We start from the raw sequence: 18384 nt of genomic DNA, 5'->3' as shown, positions 1-18384 counted from the left end.
GCCCCAGCCTGATTTGCTTTCCCAAACACATATCCAACAGTCCTCTGAGGGGGTTGTGGAGCCTTTGAGAAAAGCAGGGATAAAATTCTAGAAGCAATGGTAATCCAGTGACTAAGTGGATGTCACTCTTAAATCGAATCCAGAGCCACTGAAAATTATGGATGGTAGACAAAAATCGCAAACCTCCAGAATTTCCATGGATGAAAGTCAGATCTGTCCAGAGGGATAGTCTTTTCCCTGTGTTTAGAGACAAGCAGCTTGATCCCTTGACAAGGGGCTCATCCCCTCCCTGCCCCTCCAGAGATTTGGCTCCCTGTGACTTCACTCTGTGATCTTTTGGGGCATCCCAAGCTTTTCTGGGTCCAGCCTCTCTCCTGAGGAGGCAGAATGTTCACAAGAAACACTGAATAGGGGAAAATTGCACTAGTAAAGGAGCAGAAAGTCTCAAAAAACACTTTCAAATTTAACTCCCTCAGCTCCTTTCAGCCCCCAGGTCCGACTCTGTAACCTGAACCCAGCCAGGCTTGGGAACAGCAGCCTTTGAATAGAGGAAAAGCACCAGTGCTGCCCTATTCCCACCTCCCATGGGTCTTCACAACACTGGAGCCCGCAGTCAGGGAAATGGCTGGCAGTCTCCCAGGGAAAGGGGTCAGGGAGCTCAGCACAGCAAACACAGCACAGCACCAAGAAGAGTGGTGGGAAGGGGATGCCCAGACCTGGGCACATTTGAAGAGAGGCATCAACTCACCATGTGGCCATGGAGGTGATTACGAGCAGGACCACGAGTTTGAGATTCTTTAATTTAACCTTTCTTCTTTTCAAATAGAAATTAAGTCAAAGTTGGAAGCAGAGGCAGATCCATCAGCATCAAGGCTGCGGGAAGCCATTGGCACTTCCCTGCCTCCCCAGTGCCACCTCTTCCAAGCCTCTAAACCTGCTGCATGGAGCAGGACCATCTACCAAAACCCCTATGTTGTCCTTCAAAGTGAAAGAGCCAAAACCCAAGGCCATCCTGGCACTCAGTCCTCTGCCCTAAGGAGAACCCTCCTTAGTGAAGAAGCCACTCAGCAAGTGATTTTGGCTCTGGAGACACAACCCAGCTCTCCATCCCGGTATCCCCCTTGGCAGTGGCACCGAGCAACTCACGGAGGGGGCATGGACGGCGTAGTGTGGCTGCCGGTGCAGCCCCGGCCCTGCCGAGCTGGGCAGAGGGTGCCCAGCTCATCACTGAGGTCACTTCAGGAGGAGTGGGGGGTCGGGGGGGGAGTGTCAAACCACGCACAAACCCACGAAGCAACACCGAGGACCCCAAGGGGTGGGGGTCAGACGCGGGGGCCGCGCTCGGGCAGCAAGGGCCGGGCGGGCGGCTGCTGCAGGAGGGCAGCCAGGATGCGCTGCAGCTGCGTGAGGCGGGCGCGCAGCGACGTGCAGGAGAAGAGGTTCAGCTGGTAGGACGGGTCGAGGGGCAGGATGGAGATGAGCCACCAGCACCACGTCGGGCCATCCGCCGAAGCCTGGAGGGGAGAGAGAGGGAGAGACCCCCCACCACGTCAGGAGCTGCAAGGTAAAGGCAGGGATGGGGTGCCATCGCTGATGGGAGACAGTTGCTCTGGTCAGGGCGGATTTGGCTAAGGTACTCCTCTGAACGGCCCTTTCATCTGTCCAAGCTCGAGACTGCTGGAAAAACTAATTTAATTTCCAGACAAGCATTCCCCAGGGAGTCTCCAGACACAGATGTAACCGGTAAAAAGTCTATACTATAGAGACAATGAAATATCTTGTGCATTTCCTTTTTTAAGGCAATGCTTTTTGTTAGCATGGGCCAAATCCTGCATGATCAATGTTTATGGGCCACTGGCCTCAGAGAGGTGAGGTGCAGGCCAGGCAAGCACAGTCACTGGGCACTGCTTTTGTAAATCTGCTCTTTTAAAATCTGAGCCAAAGTAAGAGGGAAAAGCTCAATTCAGCTGAAGGGGAGGGCGAGTCTTCTGTCATTCCTGAGCTCATCATTAACATGACTGGTGGCCAGGACAGTCTTAGCCTGGGACAAGCCAGCAAGAGTGTATATTTCCAATCCACATGGAAACACTTTCCTGAAGGACTGAAAATTAGGTTTTGGGATTTTTTTTTCCTACAGAATCTGAACTTGTCAGAGCAATGTAATAAGCAAACAGGATCCTGTCCTCTTAACTCCTCGCCTCTGCCAGCTACGGCTGTCTCAAAGGATCACAATGAGAAAGGAGACTGCAGACTCACTGAGCTGCAGGGTTCACTTCTTTGTCCAGTTTTCACATCTAGAAAGTTCAGTTTCTCAGTTCTCATTTAGGAAAAGAATCTGGGAAAGATTTTAAAACTCTGTACTCAGTTTCCATAAAGTAACATTAAACAGTTTTACGAGACAAGCCCTGCCATCCCTCTGAATGAGAGACGCTGTAAGAGGTTAACAGGGCAGAAAAACTGGACTTCTTTTGTTCATCTTGGGGGGGATGCCGAGTAAGGAATCTGGGTGCGTAGTGCAGGAACAGCATTGCTTCAGAGGCTCTCTTGGCACCCTCTCTGTTTAGAGAGTCCCTTCTCTCTGGATATTACCTGGATGTCCTCCTCCTTCTCCGGCAGCGGTCCATGCTGCATCAAGATGTGCCTGGAGGTAAGGTCTCCATGCTCGCAGAACCGCTGAGCCAGGCGGTAGGTGCTCTCGTGCAGGCACTGCAGCTCCTGCAGCTCCTCCCCAGCCACCTGCACGGAGGGACGAGGGACAGAGGTGTCCACAGGGAGGTTCTGTGCCACTGCAGCCCGGGATTTTGCCCGGCCCTGCCCTCACCTTCCTGTCCTCCAGGTACTCGATGTCAGCGGTGTGGTAGCCGTCCCTGTGCCCGCGGCTCAGCACCCGGAACCGCTGCCGGCCGATGGTGTCCACCAGGGACCTCCCGTCCGCCAGCAGCTCAATCTGCCGGATCTCCAGCATGCAGCCATAGTCAGCAAAACTGGAGGGAGACAGGGAGAGGAAAAAAAAGGGGCCTGAGCTGGGACACCAGTGACAAGATCTGCTTGTCCTGAAGGTACCACCTCCAAAGGAGGAAAAGGCCTGGGTCTTGGAGGGGGCAAATACAGAGATTCACTCAAGTCTGTTCACACAATCACAGAAGGGGTAAGGTTGGAAGGGACCAGAGTGGGTCATCTGGTCCAATCTCCCTGCTCAAACAGGGTCATCCCAGAGCACACGGCACAGAATTGCATCCAGACAGTTCTGGAATGTCTCCAGGAAGGGAGACTCCACACCCTCTCTGGGCACCCTGTGCCAGTGCATGGCTACCTGCACAGCACAGAAGTTCTTCCTCATGTTCAGGTGAAACTTTGTATGCATCAGTTTCTGCCTGTTGTCTCCTGTCCTAATGTTTGGCACCACTGAACTGAGTTACCACTTGCTGCTATGAGGGCAGGGAACAGCGAGCACACTGCCTGTACTCCCTTGGATTTGCCATATACCAAAATTACTCAGCTCCTCGCATTGCCCTGATGTCCAGTGGTCCTGAAGACACCACCCCTTTCAGTGATATCTTCTCAAAGCCCAGAGAATGTTATTTATCTCACTTCACTTGAACAGGAGTGGAGCACAGGGAGGATGTGTTGTGCAAATACAGGTATTTTACAAAATATTTCGGTTAAACATCTGGAGACTGAGCCCATCTGAGATCTGGAGATGCCACCAGGAACATATAGATGGTCAGGCTGCACCAAACAAAGGCCCATTTAACCCAATGTCATCTCAGAGCTTGTTAAGAGCAAAGTATGAGAAATATGGCAGTTTTCAAGTGCTCACTCAGAGCACCTGGAGGTCACAGCCAATAAACAGCTCAGAGATGTCCTGAGCCAGAAGCTGTTCCAAGAATGTTGTATTAAACAGCCATCACTGGCTCTGCACAGCTCCAGCGCTGGCCTCATTCCTTGCCTGGCTGGTGGTGATGCTGGAAGGCAGCGAGATCCCATTTCACTCTGCTATGTGGGGAACACAGCACCTTCCTGCTGATTTTATCCGCGAGGCGCCACAAGATATGAAATATCTCCGAACTACACGGAATTTTAGGTATTTGGGGCTGGGGCAGAGAGGGGCAAATCAGTTGGGGCAGAGGGAAGCTGCCTTGCCCAGGAGCTCACCTTTTCCCATTCTCATATATGCACATGCCAAACCTCCTCGTGCCGGTCTCCTGGCACCGCCGGATCATGAGGCGGTAGCGAGGCTCGAAGACGTGCAGAGGGCAGGCGATGCCTGGGAAGGACATGGTGCATACGAAGATGGGGATGTTCTTGGTCAGGCTGAGGGACAGGAAGAGAAAACACTGAGACAACACCTCCCCAAGCAATTCCCATCCCAATGCTTTCCCAAACTGTCTTTACCCCTAGAAGTGATGCTCTGGCACAGAGCAACCCTAAAGCTTCCACTTGGTTCCCCAAGAGCCCAAAGACAGACTCTGACCACAAAACAGCTCTTTGCAAAGATGGTTCTTGCCCCCAGGTGCCCCATGAGGCACTTCCACACTCAAGCAGCATTGCTGTGGTGTGGTCCTGGATGTGAGACAGACATTGCTTGAGCAGAACCAAGCCAGAGCAATGGTATGGGGACAGACCCCTCTCAGTCCCCACATACACACACGCTGGAGCAAGTCCCTGCTTACTTGGAGAGCTCTGCCATCTCAGCCCGGTGCAGCTCCCGGCGCTCGGCCAGCTGTGCAGGGAAGGCGGCCAGCATGATGTCCTGCAGCAGCACAGTGGGGCTATACCTTCCAGCCTTCAGGTACTAAAAGAAATTAGACCCAGAAATAGGTTGGAGAAGAGCAGGGAGGAAGCCCTGAGGCCCTGCTGGCCTTCTGAATCACACTCACTTTTATTGGAGCTGAGCATAATTTTAGACTGGAGAAAGTCAGGGATAAAACTGGTAAGGGATGTTGAGCCATCTAACAGGATGGGATGTCAGCTCCACTGAGACCTCCGGACACAGCACAGAGCCAGGGCCCATCCAACATAGCGTCCTGTCTCTGACAGTGATGCAATCCTTGTATGACAACCTAATTTCCCTGATGGTCTCATCCGAATCCCTTTTCATTAAAGATTAAATCAAATCTCCAGGTTAGCAGGTTTTCCATCCATTTCCATTTTTAAAAGTAATTAGCATTTGCCTCTCTCTCTCTCTCCCTCAGCCCTGTTTACAATCTCACTAAATCACTGTGGCATCTTGTGGAAATGAATCTCTTGGCCTTAATTATCAACTGTCTAGTCATTCCCACGTGAGTGGAGCTGACACTGCTGTGTCAGGGAGCTGCTAATGTAGGAGCATTACAACTTCCCACCCCAGCCCTGGGCACGCTGCCAGCAGCCAGATCTGGTTCCCTGCTCTCCCGTGGGTTCCCTTCCATGGGACACATTCCCTCACCTCTCTCAGGCTCTGTTTGCAGAGGGGGCAGTTGGGCCGGTGGTCCAGGCAGCGTTCGAGGCACTCCTTGCAGAAGGTGTGGCCACATGGCGTTGTCACTGGCTCGAAGAACATCCTGCAGAGGATGATCAAAGTCAAAGGATTGCAGAGGGCAACAAAGGGAAAGGAGTACAGGTAAGTCCAGCTTGTTCCCCAGGCCTGGCTCAGCACCGTGCCTTGGACACATTGGCCCGGCTCAGCCCCATGGTGAAGGGGTCCCACAAAGCACTCAGCGACTGCAGAGGCCCAGGTAGAGCAGATCAGGGTGGGCAGAGCTGTAGGCACAGCTTTTGTCTATCCCCAGCCTTGTATCTGCTTCTTCCTTGAATTCATCTTGCCGAGAGCAAGAGATTTTGCTTCCAGCAGAAATAACACATTTCCCATGTCTCCTCCTATCACTTCCAGGTAGATTTGCTCCCTGCACCAGACTTTTGCACTGAAGACAGTGATGCTGTGGGGATGCAACACCATGGAACATGATCTCACACTGTGCTTTCCAAGCCCTGGCAGCCCATGGCTCTGCAACTCGCTTTCAGCAAAGTTGCACTGGCTGAGCTTTGCTAATAACTTCTCTTAATTAAATGTAAAGGTTTCTAACTGGCTTAGTCCTTTAATAAAGAAGTCTGGGCTCAGACTGCTGGACTTGCACTATGATGTAAGATGAGAACTGTCCCAGGCCTGAGCACTGTTACTCATCTCTCCACAGAGTCCCAGAAAACCCCATTAGTGTACACATGGCTCCCCTTGGTTCTGGTAGGGCTACAGTTCCCCAGACACCCACAGTGGTCTGTAGTCCAAAAGACAGTGACAGGAAAGTGCCTCCTTCTCCCTTGCTCCAAGAGCAGAGCCAGCAACAAGCACTTGGGTTGCTCACAGGTAGCTCCAGGATCAGAAATTAAATGAAGGTGTCAGAAAAGCCCTGTTCAGCATAGAACCCTGACTCCTCCTGAACAGTGTTTCCTACTCTCAGAAGAGACCTAGATTCACCTAATTCAGATCAGATCTCTCACCTCCCCTACCTCATGTCATTCCCCCACACCATGCCCAGACCTGGAAAAAGCTGTCATGCAGAAGACCTTGACCTACTTGCATGTCTGGCAGTGAAACACCCAGCCCTCTGCCAGTAGCCACTTGCACAACTGTTCCAGGTCCTGGGACACACCAGGAATAACAGCCTGCTTTCAGCATGCCCTGTGGCAGTGCAACACCCAACCCTTCCCCAGCCCTGAGCCAGCAGACAGACACAGGCTCTACCCTGTTCCCTTTTCCACCTCCAGCAGGCACAGGGCTTGGACATGCTTCTCCTGTGGGTTTGCAATATCCCCATCATGGATAGTATTTCCCTTGGAAAACACCTTTCTGTCCCAGACTGCAGGTACAAAGGGCCACCACTGCTTTTGGTCTTTGACCCTGCTGAACATCCCCACCTCCACACCCACCTCCCAAGGGATACAGACCTAATGATGCTGCACCCTGAGACAGGGTAATCTGAGCTCCTCCAGCCTGGCAGAGAATAGCATGCCCTGCCTTCCCCTCTTATCTTTTATCTCCACTGAAAACTATTTCTCAGCAGTACTTGGGACTGAGTTTCCTATTAAGATGTGAAGAAAGATGCACACCAGTAGAGAAAACCCAGCAGCTGCTAATTCTTCATCCTAAAAGCTCTCCTGACAGAGAACTCACCGTATGCAGAGGGAGCACTCCAAGTCAGCTATGCTCAGCAGCTCCCCAAGGCACAGCTGGGGACACTTTGCTGCTGCTGTTTCCTCTTCATTATCTAGTGACAAAAGAGAAGGAAAGGGAAGACAATCCCCCACTTCAATACAGAAAAGCAATCTTTGTTTTCTAACCTTGTTCTGAGGCATAACTGCCACACAGAGTGCTCTGAAAGCGTCAAAGAAGGCAAAACCATTAGGAAATGCAACATAAACCCCTCTGTTGACCCACTCATGTTCTCCCATAGCTGGGGAGGTTAAGTGGACTAAGAAGCTCCAGGATGGAAGCCTCTGGATATCTGCCATGAGTCACCATCACTGCTTTATGCAAACCCAGCTACATGGCAGCCACTTGGCTGGGTGCTGATGGCAAGTTAATGCCAATGGAGGTGCTGCTTCCCCAACTCATGACATGCCACGTCCCTCACATGGAAATTTAATCTAAATTTCCACCAAAACCCAACTAAACCCAAGGGAACCAAAGAAAGCCTCTCCCTGACAGGGAACAAGGGATGTCTGGCTTTAGCCAGCATTTAGAGCCAAGCTAGAGCCAAAAGTTTGGTATAAGTTCACCAGCTCCTCCTAGGCATGAGAAGCAGTGACTGTGCTGGCCAGAGCTTCCCCATGGGACGTCTGCTCACTGAGCTGGAGAGCAGTGAAAACACCAAGTTTTCAGTGCCAAAATGGATTTTAAACAAGCATTTTGCATGAGACAACATTCTGGTACCTTTGATAACACCTACCTACCAACTCCTGGCTCTGACTCTCCGCCGAAATCTCCAGTTCTTGCTGCCGCCCCGGCTGGGAAAAGGTGGCTGTCCCCTGGCCGTGCTCAGACACAGCATCCCCTCTGCCATCTGCCAGCTCTCCCTCCTGATCCTAGGCACAGCAAAGATGAAATCCAGCCCAAACTCCCTTCTCCCTTTGAATGCACAGCCCCATCTGTCCCAGCAAGCCCAAAGGCACCAGGAGGCTCTTTGGTGTGTTGCTGTACATTAATATCTTGTATCTGTGGAACAGCAGGAGAGTGTGGCCTTCATACATTCCTGCTCATCACCTGGTTCAAACCTGAGTTCATTATGTCCAGTCCTACCACCTGCTATTTGCTGTATCTGAGCCCACTTTCTTTGATTTTCCTCCTCTCTCCAAACCTGCTAAATTTGTCTATAAAAGGCAAAGAGCAAAACATGAGCTTTCCTTAACAGCTACTAGTAACCTGAACTGTTCTCAAATGTGGCCTTTAGATGGAAAAAAGTAAACCTCACTTTTTTTCTTTTAATTTTTTTCTCAATGTAGTGTGACTTGGGTGTTTTAAATACAACGAGAGTCTAAAATATTACCAGAATTATTGTAGAATAAAACTAGGAGAGGATTTGAGACAGAGCTTGCTCTGTTTCCTCAGTCCCCACAGCATCAGCTCTGATGGTATCTGCTCTCCTACCCTCCATTACCTGCAGATTCTCTCCCCAGCACGCAAACACATGCACAGCCTTCCCTTATCATACCTCCTTTCCCAAAACTGGGATGCCCCAGAAGGACATTAAATTTCACCAGAGACTCAGATTATTGCAGACTCTTACCTGAGCTTGTGTGGAAGATGATGGGAGCACAGGGCTCCCTCCACTGACCTGGGAACCAGCTGAGCTCAGGTGAGCATCACCCTGGTGTGCAGCAGCTGTGAGAGGCTGAGGAGGATTGTCTTGCATAAGGATCTACAAGAAGAAAGCAGGGGTCAGGGGATGCTAGGAGAAGGAGGCAGGGAGGTGGGTGGACTGCTAGGCTCCCTCTTTCCCCAAAGCAGCTTCCTGCTCGCTGCAGGGTGTGTTTGGGTTACTTGCTTCAGTGCTGGCCCGGTGCTCGGCTGAGCCCTTCAGAGCACAAGGACATCTCCCTGTGTGATGTGAGGGCACTGGAACCCACCATGGTACATCCCACACACCTTCTTCATCTCTCTCCCAGCAGGGTGGAAATGGGGACTGAGTGTCAGGCAATGTTTCCACACCAGCAGGGCTTCAGCTCTTTGTCCCATCTCCAAAAGCACCTTCCCTTTCCTGAAGAAGGCCTGCAGAGCAGAAAAACCTGCATGACTATGACGCAGTGACCAGCTGAGCATGTGCCCCTTCAGTTCCCATGTGAGCCCCAAGGGAATCTCCCTCCAGCCTCCTGCCTGCTCCCATCCCAAGCCAAAGCATCTGGACATGTCCCTGCTCCCATGCTCAGACTTGTTTTAAAAAAATGCAAGACTCTCCAAAATGCAGCAGTTGCAAAAGCCAGGCTGCCAGAGAGCTGGAATCAAGGACAGACATGGTGACAGACCTCTCCCATGAGAGCAATGCAGCACTTGCTGCCTGGATTGGCAACCTAATTGGTCTGTCAAGTTCTGAGCAGAATGAATCCAATGGCTAGGAGAACTCAGGAAAGAGGGAAAATGGTCCCATACAGTAAGATTTGGCTTCAAGTTTAGTCAGCTGATGGGTCTCCCCTCCACTCACCTCATGCTCTCCAGGCTCTGCCCTGCACACAGTGTCCAGGTCCTCCAGTGCCTGTGGATACTGGCCCAGTGCCACAAACGCCTCTGCCCGGCACAGCCGCAGGGAGCTGGAGTCTGGGGCTGGAAAGAGAAATGTTGTCACTTGTGATGAGTCCATGGTGGGGCAGCAGGGCTGGATGAGGCTGGGCAGATGCCCCCACAGCGGGACAGTGCCTGCTCTGCTGCCTCACGCTGAGCACAGCCAGGTCCAGCAATGCTCTTCATGAGGAGTCACTGGCCTTATAAGTCTCTGCAAGGAAGTTATTACCCCTAAATATCTACTTTTAAACTGTTTGAAGCTCTTTGATTTTTCCCTCATCTTCCCCAAACAGCTTCAGCCAAGAGGCCCCATCCCCACCATGCTGGGATCTGGGCTTTAATCCATCATTTTGGGATGCAGCAAAAAGGCTCTACCACACGTCTTCCCTATGGGGCTGCAGCCACGGGAGGCTCTGCAGTGTGATTCACCCAGCAGAGCCACAATAACATGTTACCAAACAAGACTGCAGCTATGGATATCTGAGTTCCCAAACTACCAGGGAGCCTCCTGGGCCTACCTGGCTGCCACTGCTCTCCCAGGGCAAAGGAGAAGCTGGTGGGGTGCAAGAATCTGCCTCCACTACATGACCTGGGGTTTCCAAGTTTCACAGTGCTGGGTGCCCCACATGCTCAGCCTGCTCCTAAACAACAGGCAGTGAGATCCTCTTCTTTCCTGCCTTAGAAAACCCCATGAAGACCTTCCTTCCTGTCAGCAGTGCCAGCAGGAGAAATGGGTAGGGGGATGTCAGAGAAAATGAGCAAGCAGCACTGCAAAATCCCACAGTCATGGAATATGGAGTAACCAGGTGTGGTAATGTTTGTGGGTTTAAACTGCAGAGATTTCCAGACCCACTCCGTTATATCCCAGCTCATGGAGGTGACCTACATCCACTGCTCTGCTGGCTTTCCAGTTCAGGCAATGGGTCTGTGCATGCAGCCCTGCATCCCCCCAGCTCCAAGCATCAGGCTACAGCTGCTTGGGGTTGGGGCTGGGGACCTGCTGGGAGCAGCCCCTTTGGGGAGGCCTCCAGTATCACGCAGGTCCCCTCACTGGCTCCCAGTTCCCCGTGGGATGCTGGTAGGTCCAGCACAGGTAGCACTTGTGGTGGCTCTGCAGGCACTGAGGACAACCTTGTATCACAAATTAGGCACCATTTGCAGGCACTGCTGCTGCATTTACTGTGGCAAAGTGGTGTGGGCAACGTTGCCTTGTATCTCTCAGTGCAAGCTGGGTCCATGAGCCTGGCTGGCAGCCGATCAGAGATCATCAGGAGACATCATTGATGATGATGTCTCCTGCGCTTCCAAACCTGGCAGCATTTCCTCCTGGCCTGGTTCAAACACAGTGCTGACACAGCTCTGCCAGCAAACTGCAGGTCAGGACTAGCAGCTCCATTGACAGCCAGGCACAGGAAGCATCTGCCCACTCCTCTGCTCACCTCTGCTGTCCTGTGCCCAGGCACCCACCACTTCTTATCACAGAGCAGAGGAAGCTCTGCCATGGCTATTTCCTCCTTGTCCCTCGTGCCCCCAGCACGGAGCGTGGCTGGACTTTGCTCCTGGTGCCACCCTAACCCAGAGAGCAGCAGAGAGCCCAGGCACAGCCACTCCTGCAGTGTGCCTGGGCCACACTGAGCTGTGCAGCAGAACAAAACCTGATCCTTCAGAGCTGATTTTCACTGAACATATTAGCTGAGACCTTGAGGCTCAAGTCAGTGGGAACTTTCTGCTCTGTACCCTGTCCCACAAGCACACATCCAGAGACAAAATATCCCAGCCCCTAACAACAGACAGGGATGAAGAAATGGGTACAAAGTCTAGAGGCTTATTTTCCATGTGGGCAAATCCATTCGAACATTTGCACAGCAATGAAGTAACTGATCTGGAAAAAAATCCCCAGATGTGTAAAACAGGGCAAGGAATTCTGCATTTCTCTTCTGCTGCAGCTATTTTTGATCTATGATATCATTAGACACCAGGGCCATAAGCCAGCTGGCAGCTGGACAGACTCACCAGCCTCCACGCTCCAGGCATGTCAGAGGGCCTCCTGTGTTACGTGTTACAGTGCATTTTTCTCTTGTTCACTTAGAAAGAATGAAGATTAAAAGTTGACAGCTTATTTTCACCCAAGCAAAGAGAGTTGGTCTGCAGGCTGGGCTGAGCAGGACACTGCAGAGTGGCCCGTCATGTAACACCGAACCACAGAAAAAAAAACATTCCCTGGGTCAAACATTTATCAGGGGTTCTGTTTGAAAGTGAAAGGGAGCCCATGAGAAGTTGTGCAGCTGAACGCTGTCTGCAGGAGTTGGAAAACACACCCCGAAAGCACCACCCACGTGGCTCAGCCTGGCAGCACCAGCAAGCACAGGTTCACTGGAGCTGAGGCTGTGACTGCAATTTCCTTATTGCCCTAAGCCAGACTTTCCTGTCCTTCGGGATACAGAATGTGCAGGGGAAAGCGAGGACAGAGCTTGCAACGTTTCCTCTTTATACCCACAGAGGCTTTTTAAAAAGAGGTTGGTACACCCCAGCCAGGCAAAAGCCTGGCAATAAGGCAAGCAGCAGCAGAGAGCTGTGCACTGCCTTTGCGCTGAAGGACCAGTGTGCAGGGAGAGACCGATGCCTCTGCAGGTTGCATAAAAGGACCTACTTTCTGCTGCCAACACCAGGATCGACCGGTCGGCTCAGCCCTTCGTTTCCAGCCCTGCACCTCTGGCAACTTGTCTCGCAGCAGGCGATGCATAAGAGCCTGCGCTGCGGGAGAAGAGCTGACTGCTGTCATAGAAACGCCGCGGAGAAAGGAAGTTCTGCCTCCGTTGCCCCAACCCCCTGCTCCAGAAGCATTGTATAACCCCTTTTTATTTAAGTATCACTTTCCAAGAAATCCACTTACAGCCACGCATTAAAGCAGAACACTCCCCCACACCACCAGCCCCCGGCCCGATCCTGGCCCTGCAGGCAAATGTCTCGCCAGAGCCGGATGCCAAAGGGGGCCAGGATGGGGGGTTGACCTGCACCATGGGGATGGCACAGGAGCTCGGCCAAGGTTGTGTCCTCGCCAGGCTTTGGGGCAAGGACGTGTCCATCCCGGACTGGAAAAGTCCCAACCACTTTACATAATGCCCTCCGCTCCCAGGCAGAGCTCTTCCTCTGACCCTGAAATACTGCCGGGAGGCAAGATGTGAGTATCTGCTGCTCTTTCCCCTCCAGAAGCACGAGGCCGATGGGACATAGGCAGGGAGCCCCCACCACGGCCCTGGCAGCGGGATGAGCAGTGGGGCTTGCCTGGCAGCCCATCCATCCCACCAGCTCGGGACATGCACGAAAAAGGAAGAAATGCCCAGCAGCTGCACTCCCCTCCCATCCCCATCAGCCCTGCTTTACAACACTTCCACCTTCCCAGGTCCTCCAGCTCTGGACTGTGCAGGCTCGCAGTGCCATGAGGTGCTGGGACACAGTGGCCTACATTGGTACCCACCTGCTCCAACAGCACAGCCCGCGCATCCCTGTCTTTGCTGCTGGATTGGCCCCTCGCACTCCCGCACCCGCACCCCACCATCCGCACCCCACCATCCGCACTCCCAGCCCCTGCGCCCGGGTGGTCCTTACCCAGCTCGACCCCTCTCTGCGCCATCCTCAGCGCCTCCTGCGCGTCCCCGCGGGCCAGGCGGTCCCGGGCGCGCTCCGCCAGCCCGGCCAGGAGCCGCTCCCGCTCCACGCACCGCTCCAGGAGCCCGCACAGCACCACGCTGCTCCTGGCCGCCCCGACGCCCAGCAGCTCCAGCCGCTCCTGGCACAGCGGGCAGCGGGACAGCCCGGCCCCGCCGAGGCACGGCTTGCAGAAGGAGTGACCGCAGGACACGGTCACCGGCTCCCAGAGGAGCAGGCGGCAGCAGGGGCAGCGCAGCAGGTCCAGCCCCGCGCCGAGGGGCCGCGGGCCGGCGGGGCCGCTCATGGCAGCGCTCGCAGCCGAGCAGGGGGAGCTGCCCTTAGGGCCGGCCGTGCCCGCACACCGCGATCGCCGCCGCGGCCCCGCGCATCGCCCCGCTCCGCCCCGCCCCGCTCAGCCCATCCCTCCGCCGAGCTCCCGGACCGGACCCGACCGGACCGTCCCGCCGGAGGGACCCCGGGCGGCCCGGCGGGGGAGCTGCCCCAGCCCCATTGGCCGCCGCCGCCGCCCCGCCCCGGCCGCGTTTCGTAACGGAGCCCGCGGTACCGGGGCCGAGCGGCGGGGGTGGCCCTGGGCGGGGCTGTGTGTGTGCTCCTGTGCTCGGGCCGACCCTCCCGGGCCGGGTCACGGCGGTGCTGGGAGGCTCCGCAGCAGCCGGGATGCGGGGTAGAAGCGGGGGGTTGGAGCTGAATGAAGCCTTGCGGGGGGCGGTGGAGAGCTCCGCCCCAAGCTGGGCACGGGGTCCTGGTGGGTCTGGAGCAATCTGGAGCAGGACCAGGGTGCAGAGTGCTGCGGGGTGTTTTGGGGTGCCCCAGAACGTGGCCAGGGCACTTTGGAGTCACCCATGGTGCGGGCTGGCTGGGTTAATGGGGTGCTGCGAAGCAAGGCTGGGGCACAAGTCCTGGGGGACACAGGGTGCTCTGCAATGGGGACAGGAAGGTGGGATGCTCTGGAGCAGCTGGGCACAGCATACCTGGGGTACCTCAGGTGGCTGAAGCTCTCCAGAGTGGAACTGGGGTGCTCCAGAGAAGGGGAGGCTGATGGGGCTGCGGTGCACCAGGTGGTTTTTTTGCAGACCCCTCCATAGAAACCCACCATGTCAGGATGTTTTGGGGGAAAAAGGTGTCCCTCCAACACCTGAGTTGTCTTCCTCACCTGCTCTACTTATCTAGAATTGAAGGAGTTCAGACCTTGTATGGAGACAATCCCAGTCCCACTCACAGACCCCCAGGATGGGCTCAGTGTCCCAAGGGAGATATATCCCTCCACCACACAGCCATACATCAAATGGGTCAGCAGCTTTTGCATAGCAGGTGCTGAGAAAAACAGCTCATATCAAAATAGATCAGACTTTATATAAGGATGATGCACATCCCCCAAGGGTTCATTTGTGTGTCCCCACAAACAAACCAAATCCATGCATGCACTGGAAGGGATGCGCAGGGAGGGGGATCACCAGCAGGACATGAGTGCTGATGAAACTCAGGCCCCACTGAGGGAGAGGCTGGCGGAGGTTTGAGCTGTGGAGCAGGTTTTGTTTCAAAATCTACTGCAATTGCACTAAACAGCTCATGGGCAGTTTTTAAAACTCAACAACTAAGCATTTTATGTGCACTTGGAAGGCTTGGCTGCTTTCTCCGTTATCTTCTTAAGTGATCCCTCCAGACTGGAGAAATCTCAGGTGATGTTTGGCAGCACAGCCCCAAAAACCTGAGTATGGCATTAGGGACAGTGTTGGGGGTTTGTCCCCAGGGACTCTGCCCTGGAGAGGGACATTTTCCATGTTCCCCATCCACAGAATCAGTCTTTGGTTCCCCTCTGATACAGACCTTCCCCCAGTTGTTCTTCCATGGGCATTTCTCAAGTGGGCAAGGCTCATTTACACCAGACACTCTCCTCTCACGGTTTATTTTTCTCCGTGGCTTGTTTTTCCACCAAACCTTTGCTATTGAATGAAACAAAAAATTGCCAGCAGGGAGTCCTCACCATTCTTACCTCCAGATTACACCTCAAGAAGGGCACATTCGTGGCTCCTGAGCCATGAAATGAGGGTGACTTTAGCTACAGTGGCCAACACTGCAGTGATGTGCTTGAAGAATGTTCCCATAACCTGTTTGTGTGGCTCAGCCTGGGTGCAGCAGCCCTTTGCCAGGGGCAGCTGGAATCAGGTGAGGAGCGTAGCATCTTTCATAACCCCAGCCAGTTCGTCTGGGAGACACCGGGCTGTTTCACCTGGGACCTGCCTCATTCTTTTCCTCACCTCCTGATTCACTCCCCAACCATTCTCACGTGTGTGGGCTCTCCAGCGCCTCGTAAGCGGCGAGGACGTGCTGCTGCCTTTGCATAATACAGTTTAAAATCAATCAACCACGACACACGAGTCCACTGCAAACCAGGCTTCATTAGCACCAGGGCTAGAACAATTTGTTTTCTTCATTCCACCCAGAGCTGAGCTGGTTCTGAACTCCGAATGCCTTCTCTTCTCACTGCCCCGTGTTCGTGCTGACTCAGTACATAACTGCAAAAGAAAAAAAAAAAAGCTTTAAATGCTTAATGTTAACCATTCTGCTGGCCAGATGAGAACTTCACATGTTGCATAACAGAGGACAGACCACACTGTGTTTAGGAACTATTTGCAAAGCACAATAGGATTTTTTTATTTTTTTTTTTCAGTTTGGAGGTGGGAAACAGCTTGGGTCAGTGCAGGGTGAGGAGTTCCAGGTGTTGCTGCAGGGGAAACTAACTCCTCCTCTGGCTCCCAGCCACACGTCCGCTTGTGCTTCGGCTCCAGTACAGCCTCATTAATGTGGTCCAGACTGTTGACAGCCCAGCATGAGGATAAGGGATTTCACACCAGCTGTGTTTGCTCATTTTTAGTGCATAAATATTTATTGCAAGCACTGACACTTGTTTTTGACACACTAGGGATTAAGGAGTGGCTCTGAGGTGACAGCACCTCCCCAGTTTTTGTTCAGAGAGAGTGTGTGCTCCTTAGGGTGTCTTCAAAGGCACCACAAGCACTTGTAAACAGGAATAAGAACCCTGAATGTCATGACTCCTTTTCCACACTGCTATCCCCACTCTGCCCACCAGCCTCCTCCTACACCATCAGACCTGAAAGTCCTGTTGCGCAGAGGTAAAACAAGTTTCTCCTTTTCCAAAGCCAGGGAAGGAGGAAAGCCTCGGCATCCCAGCCAGGGGGGAGGAGTGTTGCTATAAGCAAGGGCCATGTGGGGCTGACAGTGGGATTTCTAAGTGCCAGGCAGCCTGCTGGGTCATCAGGAAAAGAGCCAGGGCCAAATTCAGTCTCAGCACCTGTGCAAATCCACTCATGGTTTACTCGTGGCTTACAGGATCCTTTCAGCAGTGCTGCACGTGGGTCCTGGCTGTCTGCAAGCCTTGAGAGTTGGCCTAAGGAATTATTTTTACACCTCAGTACGTGCAAATAACATTTAGGGAGCTATTTGCATCATCCCCCTCCCAAACTGTCAACAAACACATCAGCTTCCTGGAATTTTTTGCTTTCTTTACATCATAGTATTTCTAGATCCAGGATGTTATTTAACCACCAGGTTTGCCACATGTGGTTCAAAGCCGGTCCTGGGAAGTGAAGCAAAAGGAAGTGGAAGCAGGTGGTGTGGGAGACTCTTTGTCCACAGTCACAGCACATCTTTTATAACAAGCACCTTTTCTCTCAGGTCTCTAAGGGGACCTGCTCCATGCCTGGTTTTCTCTTGGCAGAGGTGAGCAGATTGCCACACTGCTGCGTGAGGTTTGGGATTTGAGGCCTGCAATGTGCTGACCAGGCGCTGGGCAGGGAGCAGTCATATAAATTACATAGTACTGTTCCCAAGTCCTGAAACTGCTGCTTGAGAGATCAGAGAGGTCCTGACTCTCTCAGTAAGAAGGATCAGATGTAAACAGGGTCAGGGAATTAAGAAAACTTTAGTCTTTTTTCCTTCTGACTCATACAGGCTTTGCCTGAGGCAGCATCATTCCTAGAGAAATGAGTTGACTTTCACATGGATTGGTGGGACACAGAGCTGCAATGTAATGTTATCTCACTGTTCATGTAACTGGGCTTATGTCTGAAGTCCTGGAAACTGCAGGAGAGCCCAGAGCAGTATCTGACTCATTTTGGTCTCTTGAGCCAAACATCTTGGCAAAGAGGTTGGCAGAACATTACTGCTCAGTCTTGAAAGCATGTCCCACATAAAATAGATGGAGATGTCTTTTTCCACAGTCATGTACAAACCACACAACCCTAAGAAGAGAGTACAGGTAAAAGCAAGATCAGAACTGTCCCCATTATCCAGAGGGAAGCCCTAGGATGGCTGGCAAGACCATGACCTGTGGTGCAGGGTGCTTTAAGGTTGTCTTGATGCTTTGCAGTTGTTTCATTGGTGTTTCAAGGGCAGCTGTAGGAGATCCCATGGAGGAGCCCCAAGTCAGCATGGCTTGTTTTTCATCACCTAATCTCAGGGTGCAAAAGGACATGGATAACATAACCAAGTGATTCAAGGAGGAAAAGTCATAAGGAACCCACTCCCTGAGGACATTGCAGCAAGGTCCACCACTTCCAAGGAGGTTGGTGTCCACAGGGAGCTGCATCCTAGGGGGCCAGACCTGGAGGTCACATCACCCACTTCATCTTCTGGATGGGGAGAACTGATTTGCATCAGCTGTTTCTGCAGGGTCAGACAAAGTTGCCAACTTCCCAAGCTGCTCTGTGTTCATGTGCCTGACCTGGGACGTGGGGGTGACAATGTGGTGGCCCATCACTGGAGCTGGGGACTCGCCAGGCTGCCCTGCCCCACTCATTCCCCAACCCTTGGCTCCTTGCCCCAGCCAGTATGTGCCACCTCCCTCACTTCTTCCTTTTTTCAGTTTTCCTGTTTAGCTCCCACCCACCTGACAGAGATGCCAGCAGGGCTGGCAGGGACCCAGCACTGCCTTTGAACTT

General features: G+C 53.1%; 1 protein-coding gene across 1 annotated transcript; it reads right to left on the bottom strand.

The window, feature by feature from the left end:
- Positions 1 to 1322: 1322 nt before the first annotated feature.
- On the bottom strand, positions 1323 to 13757 carry LOC114058358 (LON peptidase N-terminal domain and RING finger protein 1-like). Its single transcript, XM_027885633.1, has 12 exons — positions 13361 to 13757; positions 9675 to 9793; positions 9122 to 9244; positions 8763 to 8894; positions 7926 to 8061; positions 7151 to 7244; positions 5429 to 5543; positions 4674 to 4795; positions 4156 to 4314; positions 2822 to 2984; positions 2590 to 2736; positions 1323 to 1514 (listed from the first exon to the last, which is right to left on the bottom strand). The coding sequence occupies exons 1-12, from the start codon at positions 13704 to 13706 to the stop codon at positions 1323 to 1325; spliced, it is 1848 nt and encodes a 615-aa protein (XP_027741434.1). The 5' UTR covers positions 13707 to 13757.
- Between the last annotated feature and the right edge of the window lie 4627 nt (positions 13758 to 18384).

Source organism: Empidonax traillii, unplaced genomic scaffold (genome assembly GCF_003031625.1).
Source record: "Empidonax traillii isolate 1590-97213 ecotype Southwest subspecies unplaced genomic scaffold, ASM303162v1 scaffold168:size1726349, whole genome shotgun sequence".
Lineage (NCBI taxonomy): Eukaryota > Metazoa > Chordata > Aves > Passeriformes > Tyrannidae > Empidonax > Empidonax traillii.
Note: the sequence above shows the minus strand (reverse complement) of the source record. Positions and strands in the feature narration are given on the sequence as shown.

Excerpts from the sequence above, each read along its gene's own strand:
- LOC114058358 (XM_027885633.1), bottom strand. The coding sequence starts at position 13,706 with ATGAGCGGCCCCGCCGGCCCGCGGCCCCTCGGCGCGGGGCTGGACCTG. Across the intron at positions 9,245-9,674 it reads CAGAGCCTGGAGAGCATGAG|GCCTTCTTCAGGAAAGGGAA; the intron begins GTGAGTGGAGGG and ends TCTGCTCTGCAG. Across the intron at positions 2,737-2,821 it reads AGTACCTGGAGGACAGGAAG|GTGGCTGGGGAGGAGCTGCA; the intron begins GTGAGGGCAGGG and ends CCCTCCGTGCAG.